At 42.5% G+C, this 14,564-nt stretch overlaps 1 protein-coding gene across 2 annotated transcripts; it reads right to left on the bottom strand.

Annotated features, from left to right (window-relative positions):
- Positions 1–5,049: 5,049 nt before the first annotated feature.
- On the bottom strand, positions 5,050–10,906 carry lipg (lipase, endothelial). 2 transcript variants are annotated; one of them, XM_083979141.1, is made up of 10 exons: positions 10,552–10,869; positions 9,193–9,380; positions 8,731–8,910; positions 7,703–7,814; positions 7,393–7,611; positions 7,066–7,308; positions 6,744–6,864; positions 6,107–6,325; positions 5,906–6,010; positions 5,050–5,795 (listed from the first exon to the last, which is right to left on the bottom strand). In XM_083979141.1, the coding sequence occupies exons 1-10, from the start codon at positions 10,640–10,642 to the stop codon at positions 5,783–5,785; spliced, it is 1,491 nt and encodes a 496-aa protein (XP_083835267.1). In that variant the 5' UTR covers positions 10,643–10,869; the 3' UTR covers positions 5,050–5,782. The 2 variants fall into 2 exon arrangements, with proteins under 2 accessions (XP_083835267.1, XP_083835266.1); XM_083979140.1 differs by having other exon boundaries at positions 7,066–7,611; positions 10,552–10,906.
- Positions 10,907–14,564: the final 3,658 nt, after the last annotated feature.

Raw genomic sequence — 14,564 nt, 5'->3', positions numbered from 1 at the left:
TGAAATGTGCACCAGTCACAGCTGAGAGGGCCTGTGGATGGAAAATTGCCCCATCTCACACACACACTTGTGTATGTACACACGGACCCGAACACAATGTAATTATAGCCGCCTGGTAAACAAACATGGCGTGTACTGTCAAAATATAAACATAGACCTCAAAGCATGCAACCCCTGATTGGATATTCATTTTTACTGACTACTTTGTGGTTATGATACTCACCCCTCCAGATAGAAACAGCAGGTGTCTTGCATGTGAGCCCTGTTCCCTACTTTCATTTTGACGTCATGACGCCCCAGATAGGACACTGTACAAGGCCATGACAATAAAGGAGACTGATAGATACTTGGAAACTATGTACAACAGGCAGCTTCAAATGTAAATCTTACTGTAATCAGTGGGTGTTGATCTACTGTAGCTGAAGGCTAATGTCACGTTTAAATACAGATGCGTTGGTGGTGCAGACTGACACATCTCAAGCAAATGTAGATGGATTAGGCTGCAATAACCTTCATGGTCCCCCAGAGGATGAATCCTTACCCCTGATGTTTCCGATCATCAAAGTCATTGTTTGTGATTCTGAAAGAAACCTCAACACCTCTTGGCAATGATTAAGTTGTCATGGACACTCATATGCCACACAGGCTGAATTGTAATCTCTCAAAGTGCTGCACCGCATCAAACACTGTTAACAGTCTAAAAGAAAGATTGTGTGTTCAGCATCTAACTATATTCCTTCACGCCCAAAGAGCTGTCTCCAGCTGTGGATAGCAATGCTAATGTTTACTCTCCTTGATGAAATATTTCCCTCCGCTGAGGCTAGCATGCTAACCAGCTAGCCTCAGCCCATCATTTTCCAATTGCGGCTAGCTGCAGCCTCCAATCTTTAAAGATCACAGGGCATATTGCAAACTAAAGTAAAAAGACAGGGATGGCCAAAGCTCATCTTACGGAGCAACAATCACCACCACCTGCTCCCAACAAGAAAAGTAATCTACATCTGGTTATATACAGCCCCTTTAAATTTTCATCTTACACCAACATCAGGTTAAAAATTCCACTATGATATCAAAGCGATGGACTACTAGGTCATTGCAAAACTGGTAACTGACACAAGCCACTGCGCTGCATGTGATATTATGGTCTAATCTACAAATATTATCATTCTTACACACCAAACTAAATTGGAAAGCATAATCAAGATTGCTGAACAGCAGCATGTAAACGTTGTAATCATGCACAAACTTGCATGGCAGTTTGCAGCCTTGCAGAGCCAGTCGCATGTGGTTAGAGCACTGTGGCTAACGTTGAGATGTGGTTCAGCTCTGTGTTGGCATCTCTGCTCACGCCACTAGACTGGTTCCATTTAAATGAATGAGAGTCTACTTTTGTTCACACATGGATACTGTTTAAATGAACATGGCACTAGTCTTGTTTTTTCTGTTGAAAAGCCACATGAGGAGCAAATTTAATTTTAATCTCTTTATTAATTGGCGTTCCTGCCAGTTTTGCTCAAAACAAAATCATGTGACTGACATCCAAGGCAAACAGATTACTTAGTTTGGCTTCTCTACTGCTATGTAAAAGGGAATCAAGCTGCTGATGGCAAAAGTATGGTTTGTGACTGACTCAGCCTGAGAAACTCTCCACTGCTCCAAGCTTTCATTATCACAACATTAACCGCAAAAACACAATTCTCAGATCAAATAGCCTATCTGGTTATTTGTTTATATAATCTTATGAAAGAACATATTCCTTCAAAACAAAAGTCAGGTCCACCATCGCCCTTCTCACAACCTACATTCCTGGAAAAGATAGACAACGTCTTACTTGGAAACACAGAGAGACCATATGACCTCAGGTCTTTCAACGTTTGCCAGGTCCTGACTGACATGCCACAAGCACTCAACGGGTATGGCACTGAGTACAGTGCGTGCAGTAGTGTGGGAGGGGGTCAACAGCCAGCTCTGCTGAAAGTGTTTCCACTGTGACCGCTGTGATGTCATAAAATGTTTCAGACACATCTTTTAAGTGGTTCCTCGCTCAGGCTTACATCAGGATGTAGATGGGCTGCCAGGATCATGTGAGGTGACCTCCCCTGCCTTTCCAGCCCACTCTCTGCTCTTCATCCACAGGGCTTGAGCAAACTTCTCGCCATGTGGCAATATGTGCACCGCCATCCTTTAATCTGCAAGGCACATGGCACGGGGGAAACCGGCAACACAGACCTGCACAAGGCATGCTGTGACAAATGATCTGGAAGCAATAGGCCTAACATTGGACCTTGAAACAAAAACATTTATAGTTTCAAACCTAGTTTATTTTTCTCCCTCGCAGGGCATGCACAGAGGAATTTACAGCTGGACTGCAAATGAGGGACAAGTTTGTCTTAAATCTCCGTCATCATGTGATTCTGCTTTAGAGGCTTTGCGGTAACATTCTGGATCCAGAGCCTCTTCTCAGCAGCGCTGCATCAGAGCTCAAAAACACCACACCAAAAAAAAAAGCAACATTTTACCATGGAAACTTTGTTCCTTTTTAAATGGAAATGTGAAAGTGTTCCTGGTCTTTCTAAGTCAATCAACAAGGTTTCTGTTTTTGTACGTGGAGTTCCCCCGGATTTTGACAGTTGTTTCAGTACAGCACCTACAGTAGCAATAATGGGATGATTGAAAGATGTTGCAGATTTCATATTCACCCTTCCAATAAAACAGTTTTGAAACTGTCTTGGTCTTATAAGTGTTTGAAATCCTGCTTGCCTGAAGCTCTGCTCACACACAGCGCAGCTTCATAGAGATACCATCTGTTCCAACCAAATCATATCAATTAAAAAATTATATGAAATGTCGGAACAAAACAACCAAAAAGTACATTCAAATTGTGTTTTACCTTAAACAGGCTGTACATAATTAAGGTTTGCATGACTGATAGAAGACCAGGAACAAGGATGTACAGACTGAGTGGGCACAACCGAGGCCAAACTGTGATCACAAAAGAGAACCCGAGACGTCTCACTTCCTACAGTCCTATGAGAAATGACTGTGAAAAATAATAAACAATATGTACTGTATCCTGAGTTTCTCCATCTCCCTGATCCTATTATCTATGTGAGTGGGAACAGTCAGCATGTGAACTGTTGTCATACATACAGAACAAGATCTGTATTTACTGTTTCTGAGTGATGACATACAGTATGTAACAGTATCTCAGCTACCCATGTTATTCTGTCTACTGGGCCCTTTCCAAACTGAATATTGTTTTTTGGGTAAATTTCATCACGTTGTATCTGATATGTTTGTTGATATTTCCAAGTTATTGTGAATGTAATGCTTATCATCTGTTGATAAGCAACAACATCAGATGTCTGTGAACACCACTAAAATGAATCATGGCAGGCACTACACCACATCATCATCCATCTGGAATGAGTGTACGGCTGGTGAGAGACCAAGAGGACATTTTGCGCCCAAAACCAAAGACCATAATTGCACAGAAACACAGGATATAATGACATATGACCACATTCACCTTGACTTAATCTACAGCTTTAAAAACACTCCCTTACACTCACAGCAAAGTCCCAATGGGTCTGACACTGTTTGGTTAAAAAAAAAACAGTAATGTGTGCTTTTTGCAGTAGGCCTATGTCTGGTAAAGGCAACACACAGATGTTCCAGCTGTAGACTTGAAAGAAACTTTACCGGATGTCCAGACAGTGACTAAGAGATTGTGGTTTGTTTGTAGGCTATATGGGAGACGGATAGTATCAAGGTCATTAAGATACTCCAAGACTTTCAAGCTGAAGTGAGTTACCAGATAAACATGCGGTGGTATGTTAGCGTGGGGACAAGACAGCTCCATGTTTCCAGTAAACAGATTTGTGGGGTTACAATGAGAGCAAAACAGAGTTATAATAAATATAACAAGACACTATAATGAGAAAAATACAAGAGAGATTAAAAGAAAAAGACACCATTCATCATGCGCTGTCAAAGGATGACTTAACTACTCCAGTAGTAAGATGTGACAAGCATCTGGTGTCATGCGTAACATGCGGTAATACATTTGTTCCCTGTTTCAACAATTTTTATTGATTTTTAACAGCGAATTAACAAACAGACACACAAACAATAATAATAATAATACATTTGTTCCCTTACAAACCGCCCAAGAATTTCAGTGAAACATGACATGGAGCAATGTGAAATATTTGAGTTTCTGTTATGCAGAAAAGAAATGCTCCACACAGGATGTTGACACTTCACTGCCGCATGCACTGACACATTGATGTGTCATTACGGCTCAGGAATGTGACAGGCATTCCTGCTGTATGACTAGCTCACCTTCCAAACTGTGCATTATATATTACAGGAAGGTGTTACCTCACTGATGAAAGATAGGTTTCAAGTGAACGTGTTTAAGCATGTGTGTGACAATCCCCTCCGCACAAATCAAAAGACGCAAAAATTCATTTCAAACACAGTGTTGTACTACAACACTGGGTGTAGTATTTACTAATACCAATCTATACTTACTGGAGGTTTGAGCCCAGAAGTGTTGTTAAGTTGATGTATTAACTCATAATCCGTACAGTTTAGAGGGAGCTATGCTGAGTTCTGGATAAAGGAGCTTCTGTTAAATGACACCTGACCAGGCCTAAAGTTGGCACATGATTCAAGCAGAACTGAAACAAAAAAAAACTATTGACATTGGAAATTTAAGTTTCACACCCGAATAAGGTTTCTATGGGAAAAGGCTATTTTTATTGTCCAGGGAAACTTTTAAAAAGTATATAGGCCTACTTTGTTTACCAAGACATGTTCCTTGTGGATATATATATTTGTTTCTTGAGTCATTCACTATATTATGCACAGTATAATATTTACATGTTTTGTGATGTGAAAAACCTCCTGTTGTTTGTCCCTTTGATAATTACCAGTAAATTACAGACAAACAAGTGTCCCACAGGGCCCTTGCACACTGGGAAGGAACGTCACGTCACAGTAGAGACAAAAAATGCTTAGAAAAAAAGGGGGCAGAGGCAACACTTTCTACAAATAACAAGTGAATTTATTTTTCCAAAAAGTTATTTACATTATGTACATTATCGCACTCCCAAAATAAGCCACATACAGTAACAGTCACACAACGCACAAAGCCTCAGAAAGAACGTGTGCAATGAGATCAGGTCTCTCCTTCAGTTATACAGTGTATCAGTAATCTCTCTCAGCAGAAAGGCACATTTCTTGGGCACAACAGAAACCCACACATTAACACACTCATTCACACACACACAAACACGCACCAACTAGGAGAAATGCATTCAACAAACGCCTCATTATGGGATGTGCTCTGATAAATAACGTTGGTCTTGCAGTGCTTCCTCTTTTTCATAAATAAAAAAAATATTTAAACATATATTTTTACAGTACAGCGACTACAATTGCTGGTTTATGTCCACTGGCACAGATCTGTATTCTACTTCACTAGTCCAAAAAAAAAGGAACGTTCTGCAACTCCTCAGGTAAATCTCAACACAATTTTAGGACTGCCTCTGATTCCAGGCTGCGAGCCTGTCGCGTACGCTGAACAGACGCGGGAGTCCTCGTTTCCAGAAACCATAGGAGACCCTCCAGAGTCTGAAACCTGGAGTTCCTCCCCACTGTGTGCTGATCAATCCTCTCACGAAAAGTGCTCATGTAAAGAGAAGGCCTTGCTTCCCGCTGATCCGTGTTGGGTCCCCCAAGGTGACGGTGCATTAGTTGTTGAAGTGCTGAGTTGTTACATGGGCAGGCTGGTGGTGAAAACCAAAAATAAAGATCAGACACAAATTCTACTTTTACAGGAATCAGATACTTCACACTGAATTATTGTGACATTTCTTTTCATCATGTTTCCACATACCGCTTTCTTGGTTTCACTTCCCAGCCATCACGACATTTCACAAAAGTTAAGGATTCCCCGGGTGAAATTTCTGTTTTTGATGGGTCTTGCACACAGAAGGTAAACCTGTGACAACATTAAAAAAAAACACATCAGCTTTAGTAAATGTTCAGCGCATCGGCAGACCTGTGGTGACAGCTCAAGCTTCTCACTTCAACTTACTTCTTCTGCGTTTCTCCAGCTTTCACACGAATCCGCCGGACTTGCAGCACAGGTTTGGATTTCCTGCCCCAGAACATCTTTTTAAGGTTCTTCCAGACAGAGTTCAAGGATTCAGCTTCTCCCTCCCAGCTCAAACGGATCTTCAGCAGGTCACCGATCTCCTCTTCGGTAAACACCAGGAAGGTGTTGGTCAGGTTCAGACCGACAGTGTCGTCCTGGCTGGAAAAAAGGTGGGAGAAGACAGTTTTGAGTCTGTTGCCCAGAAAACTAAAACATAAGAAAAAATTGGTTGATACTCTGAGCTAGTGGGATGCCTGACTGCTTTTACGGTTGTGACAAAACAGTGAAATTAGCATTAGGGTATATGGAAACCTGAGCTACAAGTTACTAAAGTTCATCCTGCAGGCTGAACTTGTTTTACGTCACAGACCCACGCGACTGGCTCTTTGAAAGGTCAGTACAAACATGGATCAAGTTCAAATTCCAAATTTATATCACAGCAGTTCTGTGGGCTTCTCAGTGCCAGAGACAAGCTACCAGGCCGAACGGATTGGAGGACAGTACCCGTAACAGTGTGCTCAGATGTTGGTGTTGTGAGAAAAAGACTGGCTTTGCAGGGTTTAGATTTCGTACTTACACATCAACAAATAGGTTTCCTGTATCTTCATGGGCGCCGTACAACTTGATATAGAAGCTGGGATCTGCATGGTTAGACTGTTTCCTGTCGAACACGTGCATCTTCATCTGATAGTGGTAGCCTGAAGACAACATAAAAGAAGTTAATGTTTGATCCAACATGCAGTCGGCAGTAGTAGCTCATACTACGAAACCATCATAATCATAAAGAGTGTCTACTATTACTCTCTCAGTTTGCTTATCAATGCTACACCAGGAAGTAAACATAGCGGTAAAAGATAAAACCAACGACACTTCCAAGTCACATCCGCACGGCAACTCACCTCCAAAGGGAGTGTCGGCGCGCGTCTTCAGGTACATTTTGCTGTTGCGTCTCTTGCGCATCTTCCTGGCGTTGTAGCCGATGTTGTTGCATCGGTTTTTGCGGCAGCTGAGGCAGATGCCCTTCTTGAAGCGATCGGGGCCTGTGCACTGGTAGGCGAAGCTCATGTGGTCCTTGTTCATCAAGGAATCCACAAACAAGTGCACGGCGCGCTCATGTTCGCACTTCATCACCTCCATGAAATCTGCACATACAGAGGAAGGCGGGTTAAATTTGAATAGTATATTACAGCACTCATCATTCAGGCAGCCATTTCTGAGGCACTTACTTCCAGCAACTGTCAGCACGTCACTCAGCGCACAGCCGGGCTGCACATCACCACCATTGGGGTAGATATCAATGTCTCCAATGGGCTGCTGGATCCCAATGCTCACACCCAAAGCCTCTCTGGTGTATGTGTGCAGAACATCCACAAAGTCAGCGTCGTCTGGGGAAAGACGTCTCTGTTCCTCTACACCCTCAAACATGGGTCCTGCTGGGTCTAGGCCTATTAGAGATAAAGGCAGAAGGTCAGGTAAATGATGCAGCGCTACCCGTCGAGGTGGGTTCATTGCAATTTCACCACACCCTTAACTTACCGGTAATTCTGCCGATGGTCCCTCGTACAAACGTTCCTGCGTAACCAGCCACATGAGCGCCTAAACTGTAGCCAATCAGGTGCACATTCTGCAGGGGCAGCTGCTGCTCATCCTGTTAGGGGAAAAAAGTCACACTCACATCAGCAGCTGCCACCACGAACACAACTCCACACTGAACAAATCCTGGATTTCAGCCAGTGATGATCAGTCTTGCTTGCAGCTGAGCCAAGCTCAGTTAACCCGGACCAAATCTACTGTCAGTCCCTTCCATGCAACAGCGCCTCCACCATCTGTTTCAGTTTGTCTCCATGAAATACTCTTTGTCTATGTTTACAACTATATGGCAGGCTGCCTGAATCCTTCCTCACTCGCCATTTGTGCACTGGTCCAATTTTGTGACAGTGCGGCTGAATGGGAATTCTTGTCTTTGCCCAAGAGGTGCTAAATAGACCGTGATCCTTATCAGATTCTGTGGTGAACATTGATCTAATGGCACTTAAAGTATGCCAAAGCAGCATACCAGGGAGAGACAGAGCTACTAATGGGTTGATTTGGGAATTCCAAAACACATTAATATTTAGCATACCATTTCATATCCTCTGACATGTTTTGACAGTTCTGTCAAGCTCACAAAGGGCTTTGATCTCTCAAAAATTGTGCCAATGGAGAGACAGAAGTAGGGCAGGTATGTAGCTGCTCCGTCACTGCCAGCAGTTCAGATCACATGCTACTCTATAAATCTTTTTTTTTTACAAGCACAAGCCAAGATGCACGTGGATTTAGGAGATACATTCATGCATATGTCTAATGTGCCGAGCTACGTCAGTGGGGAGTGAGCGCCACATCAGTGACAGTGCTGTGCAGGTCAGAGAAGTGTTACATTTAAATGAATCAGCTTCCTTTTTTCTTAAGAGCCTGACCAGAAACGCAACGATGCATTTGAACGGTTTTAGCAGAACACACATGACTCATATGAGAAAACTGTTATGTTCACAGGACGTGTATGAAGAGTAGAAATAACTTCACACCTGAAGCCAGTTCAGCATCTCAGCAATATGGAGGCCGACGCTGTGGGTGTGGTTTACTGCGTCCGGGTAAAGCTGCTGAGCCAACGAGAGCCAATCAACAACCACAACATTGGCCTCAGTTTCACGCTTCATCACGGCGGAGACCAGCTTGTGCATCCAGCTTTCGAACATCCCGCTCATCTGAGAAGAGAAGGAGAGAGAAAAGAAGTCACTCCATCTGTTCACTCATTCATCCATTCACGAAACTGCTTCAACCTGGTGTCCTCTCTCTGACACACTCAGTTATTTCACACTCCCATGATGAATTTCCAACAATCAAAGCGCTCTGTTTGGAGAAATGTTTCCATTGACTCCATCTTCCTCCACTGGTTAACCCAGACTGACAAAATATAGGCAGTATAAATAACAATAATAATAATAATAATAATAATAATAATAATAATAATTTTAACTCGTATGTACCGTCCAGCCGTGAATGATGAAGATGGTCTTGGCTGTGGCATTGAAGCCACACTCCTGTAGACAATCCTTCTTCCCAGCTTGCAGGAAGCAGCCCTCATGCTCCAGGTCTGAACTCTTTCTCATGCTGTACTTGATGCCATTGAGAATAGTGCTGTCTGTTGACAACTCATCAAACCCACTGTCTTCACCTGAGGGGAGAAAATCACCAGAGATGTGAATTTAGGAAATAGGAAATTCCTTTAGGAAATTCTTTTTACATTTCTCCTGTCTTTTGGATGATTTAAATGTTTTTTTTTTCTTCTTTCAAGGAAACAGAAACACTGATGTGTAGGACAGAATCGATTTCAAACACCCAATTCAGACACCGTTCAGCCAATCAGTCACCACACTTGCAGAGCCGCTGAGACAGCCAATCAACTCGCGTTGTGCCAACATCTGCTACAATCATCCCAGCTGGGTGCAACTTGCACCGTGAACGCAGGCGCAGAGCCAGAGAATATTATCACCACCCTCTCTTCTTTTATTTGATCCTCTTTCACACAGCTGCAGCCAGAGCTCGTATAATTATAACTGACTTGAACACACTCTGCTCTCAGGCCCGGGGCTAAAACGGTACAATATAAAAAACATTTAACTGATGCAAGACAGGCAGCTTTAATTGGAGGCGGTCTAAGGATGCCGTTCCACAGATTTTTATCAAAGGAGAAAATGTAGAAATGCTGCTAATGAATGTTTATTTAAAGCCCAAATTCATTTCTCATGCAACATTTGCTCTCTTTGTGTTTGATCCATGGCTGAATTAAAACCCGGCGCGCACAGCACTGAAACGTCAGATCTGGATTTCAATGAACTCAACACCCTTTGGTGCTGAGCCACACGGACCGAAATGACTTAAGCCGGGTAGTAAAAAAAAAAAAAAAAAAAAGGGCTGGTGAGCGGTCAGTGGTAAAACGCGGATTCAGCGGAACATCTTCCACACAGACGTGGCGTTGTGCGTCCTCCTCATGGAGCTCCGCTTCACTCCCGCTGCTCGTCCCCAAAAAGGACACGTCGCAGCCTTCCCTCTCAAATCCATGCCCGTTTTTCTAATGCACTCTGCCCGCCACACTTGTTCCTATTTGTAATTTAGACTAATGAGCTTTAAATGCACATTAATTAAACAGGGATGTTAGGAATATAGGATATATGAAGATATACACTACTCTTATTTTTTCCCCCCATTTTCATTCATTAGGTTTCCTTAATTCGGCGCAGGTTCAACCGAGTTTCCACACGCGATCTTAGATCCTGACACTTCACCGTGAGAGAAATAAATGACAGAAAATGAATGAACAAAAGGCAACAAAGGCGTTTTCTTACCTTTAAGAACGGCGTTTTCCGCCAGGGCAGAGGAGAAGAGCGCAGCGGCACACTGTAGGAAAATCCACATGAATAGAGCTTTCTGATTCATCTCTCAGTCACGAGCGAAGTGTAGAGGAATTAAAAGCTCCCTGAGAATATGAAATGTCTTTGTGTCGCCTATTGCTGTTGGCAGCGCGGTGGGGACGTGAGAGAGTTTAGATCCAGTGGTGACAAAAGAGCAACAGAGCCCCGGTGGTGCGTTTTTTTTGTTGTTGATGTGCGCCGGTGAAAGCACCGCTCAAGAGATGTTTAAACTTGAATACGTGTGACATTAGAGTTTTAAATAGTTTCTCCTTTTCAGTCATCTGATCATCGGCTGATCTATCGTGGATCTTATTGGTCAAGCCCCCATTTGTTTACGTTGAAAGGCGTGGCGAAGTTGAATGAAGTTGTAGCAGGCTTCTCACGTTGCGTGTTTTAACCCTTGTGGGGCGTGTACACACAAGACTGACGCAAGCATCTACTTACAAAAGTGTGCCCAGTAGCTTATTATTGGTATGAAGGTCACACCTTTGTTGCCCAACCGGATTTTAAACTCTGTGTAGAAACAGTAAATAAACAGTCAATGAACCTATGAGAGACCGTAGCATGATGTGGTGATGTTGTTCCCACACCCACGAGATTTTTAAATCTTGTAGAAACATAAACGATAAAAAAAAAGAAAAAGAAATCTCATTCTGCTTATTATTATATGTGGGAAACCCGCAGCAGAAATACTTTAAAGGCTCTGAGCCGCGTTGGGGAAGGGAGGGGGGACTAGTGAAGCGCCCTCCCCCTCTCCCCCGGGTGAGAGCATCGTCTCCTCTTCAGCCTGGCGCGCAGCCAGATCCATCAGTTTGGCGCACCGACCAGTTTCAATTGATGAGCGAAGAATGGACGCACTCACGCAAGGGTCTCTGTGACAATAACGCCACTGTTGTGTGTACATACATCAGCGCCCACCAGCAGAGGAAGTGCCAACCTGCCACCCCAGCAGCCCCTGGTACCTTGGGTCTGAACTGCTCATATGGCATCTAGGAAGAACTAAGGAGGTCAGGTCACTGCAAACTTTATAGAGGTCATAAATATATTTTACTCTTCAGTGGTTAAACCCCCCTGAGCAACAAACACAATATCACTTTCTAGCTCAGCTCCCATAAATCTTTTCATATCCTTTATTGTTTCACTGCTGTTTTATTGCCTACAGGCATTGTACCTATTGTATACAAAATGAAATCAAACAACTTACCCCATGACCATCTATCTACCTCACCAACCACCCCCCAAATGCAGGCACAACAATGCCACACCACTGTGTATACATTATGGTTTGCTTATGACTGTACACTATCTCTCTTTATTGTCTTGCTGATAATAGCCAGTGCCCAGAAGCAACAATTTAGACTCCATATGTTTCCGGCTACAACGTGACTTAGACCGACATGGCCACAAATAAACTTCCTTTTATTATTCTTAAAAAAAAACTAAAAAAAACTTGCATTAATGTTAAAATTGTCTCTTTTTTTCCAAAGAGTTAAGACTGTGCGTGATACAGGAGCGTCCAAAATAACTCGTCCTATAATTAGCACAGGGTCGTGCACCCGTGTATAAATAACCATATGCTTGTGAGAACGTAACAGAAGGTGCGTGATATTACATCTTGGGAAGGCACTAGAGTTCATACGATGGGATGAGGCAGTGCAGCGGGAAAAAAATCCGTTGTGCTCACTCACTCACTCAGTCACTCACTCACTCAGTTTCCTAGTGATTTCTTCATGGACATCAAGTGATGTCTGCAGGGCAGCTGTCATTTCTGCATCTCAGGATGTGTTGTGCCAAGAGTTATGAAACACTGGGAAGATATTTGAAGATGGGGATGATGACATTGTACTGTACCATTCCTTGAGTGCACAGGTCAGCTGTAATTCATCTGGTTGCCCGTTTCCTCTGCAGGGCTCACAGGGTTGCACACACGGGGGGGTTGGGGAGGAGTACTGGAGCTTCGCCATGCAGGAAAAAAAAAATCTCTGGAGGTAAAGAGACGAAAAGTCATTGGTTGGTTCATCACAGCTGTTATCTGTGCCAATGTTCAACCATTGGCAGAAAATAGGCCAAAGGACAGACAAAGTACGAAAGTGATCGTGGGGCAGAGAACCCAGACAGCATTGCAGGGATGAATGAATTACAGAAGCTCTTTCAAAATACTTAAATATTATCAGTTACAAAAATAGGCCCAGCCAGACAGACTGTAATTATGAAGCAATAATGATTAGAGCCCTCTAGTACGAGGTGAACGTGAAGAATTATCATTTTGTAATGGATTTTTTTTTTTGGCTTGATAGACAATGTATTGAAGTATCAACTGACGTCACTCTCTGCTTTTGTTTTTGTTCTCTGTCTGAACGTGAGTGAAAGCTTTTCAACAGAACCTCAAGGACTTCTAAGAATCAGCCTGATTGACTGCCCCCACGTCAGACAGTGGATTTTATATTTCATTCAAAGTCAAAGTCACTTCTCGTGCAGGGGATTGTTATTCTTTCCATCCACAATCCCCCAACCAGCTGCCCAAGTCTTAGTGCCAGTTTGATGTCTGCACTATGCTGACCTGTCCTTATTTTTTGCCCTACCTGGTAAGACCCAACAATGAGCTACTGTGAAACATTTAAACAATCACGTTTACCTGCAGGGAAAGCACAGGCCGTGTAACTGAAATGTTTTATCTAGTGTAACATTGTTCTGACTCATTCTTGAAGTTACTCTAAACTAGAATCTAGAAACCACACACTTTCATATGTGTTGGTGGGAACTTCTGCACATCGCACTATACATTTTTGGACACACTGCAGTTATTTTTGCTAAATATAAACATATATAAATAGTACTGCTGTATAATTGTAACATACATCAACTATGAATCATTGTTCACTGTTAAGTTTAATGCCAGCAAACACAGTGAGTGACAATAATGGACATTATCGTAAGTGCGGGTGTGTATGACTAATATTGCGGTATATTTGTCTTGTAAAGGTCTATAAGTCATTTTTAAAGCCCGACTCAGGTCACTAAAGTCTCAAAAGTACTGTAAGAGTAGCCTACTTTTACTGATAAATTCTGATGCAAGAAAAAAAGAAGCAATAGTATTTCATTGTTGTCGCTAATTGAGGTTTTAATAGCTTTATACAGTGAAGTCTTTGATTCCCATTGTCTTTAAAGGGATATTTAAATATTTTTGGCAAATTCACCTATTGCCATAATCCCTATAGTTTTAGGTCCATTAGTCGGTGCAAGCTGTTTTTAGATTGGCGGGGCAGAGACGCGAGCTGCTCAGCTAATGCAATGGAGGCACACAGTATTTCCACATTTCCCTCATCAAACTAAATACACAATCCAACAACTCCAAAACACTCTCCTGAACAAGCTATGACCTGCACATAATTACAACACATGACGCAAATACCGGTACTGCTTACGTTTTTGAAGTCATTCTGCCGAGCAGCCATGGCTGGGATGTAGTTCCGGCTACGCATTTGCCTCGAAAACAACTCAGTTTCGTAATGTTTCATTATTATTTCATGGCGTGGTGAATGTGCGGGTCACAACTTGTCCACGAGAGCGTTTTGGTGTTGTTGGATTGTGTATTTGATGCGTTTGATGAGGTAAAGGCGAAAATACAGAACTTGATCACGTCACTGCCACGCCGATTTGCCAAAATGTTGAAATATCCCTTTAACAAGGGGCTGGTGACAAGATCAAATCTGAGGGGTTATGAAACAATTAAGTTCTGTTGTGCAAATGTACTTTTGGTCGGAAATATAACAATTGGCCTCTGACTAAGCATTGCACAAAAAGGTTAGGAAACCTAATCTTTATCAATTATTGTATTTTGTAGGTTTATCAACAATAGTTGTAATGTTGATTAAAACTATTAACTTTATAGAAGAGGATAAAGTAGCCTACAATAGCCTATTTACTGTAGCTACCAGTGGTGTTAG

The sequence above is a fragment of the Trachurus trachurus genome (assembly GCF_905171665.1).
Source record: "Trachurus trachurus genome assembly, chromosome: 9".
NCBI classification, from domain to species: Eukaryota; Metazoa; Chordata; class Actinopteri; order Carangiformes; family Carangidae; genus Trachurus; species Trachurus trachurus.
This window is presented reverse-complemented; position numbering and strand designations above follow the sequence as displayed.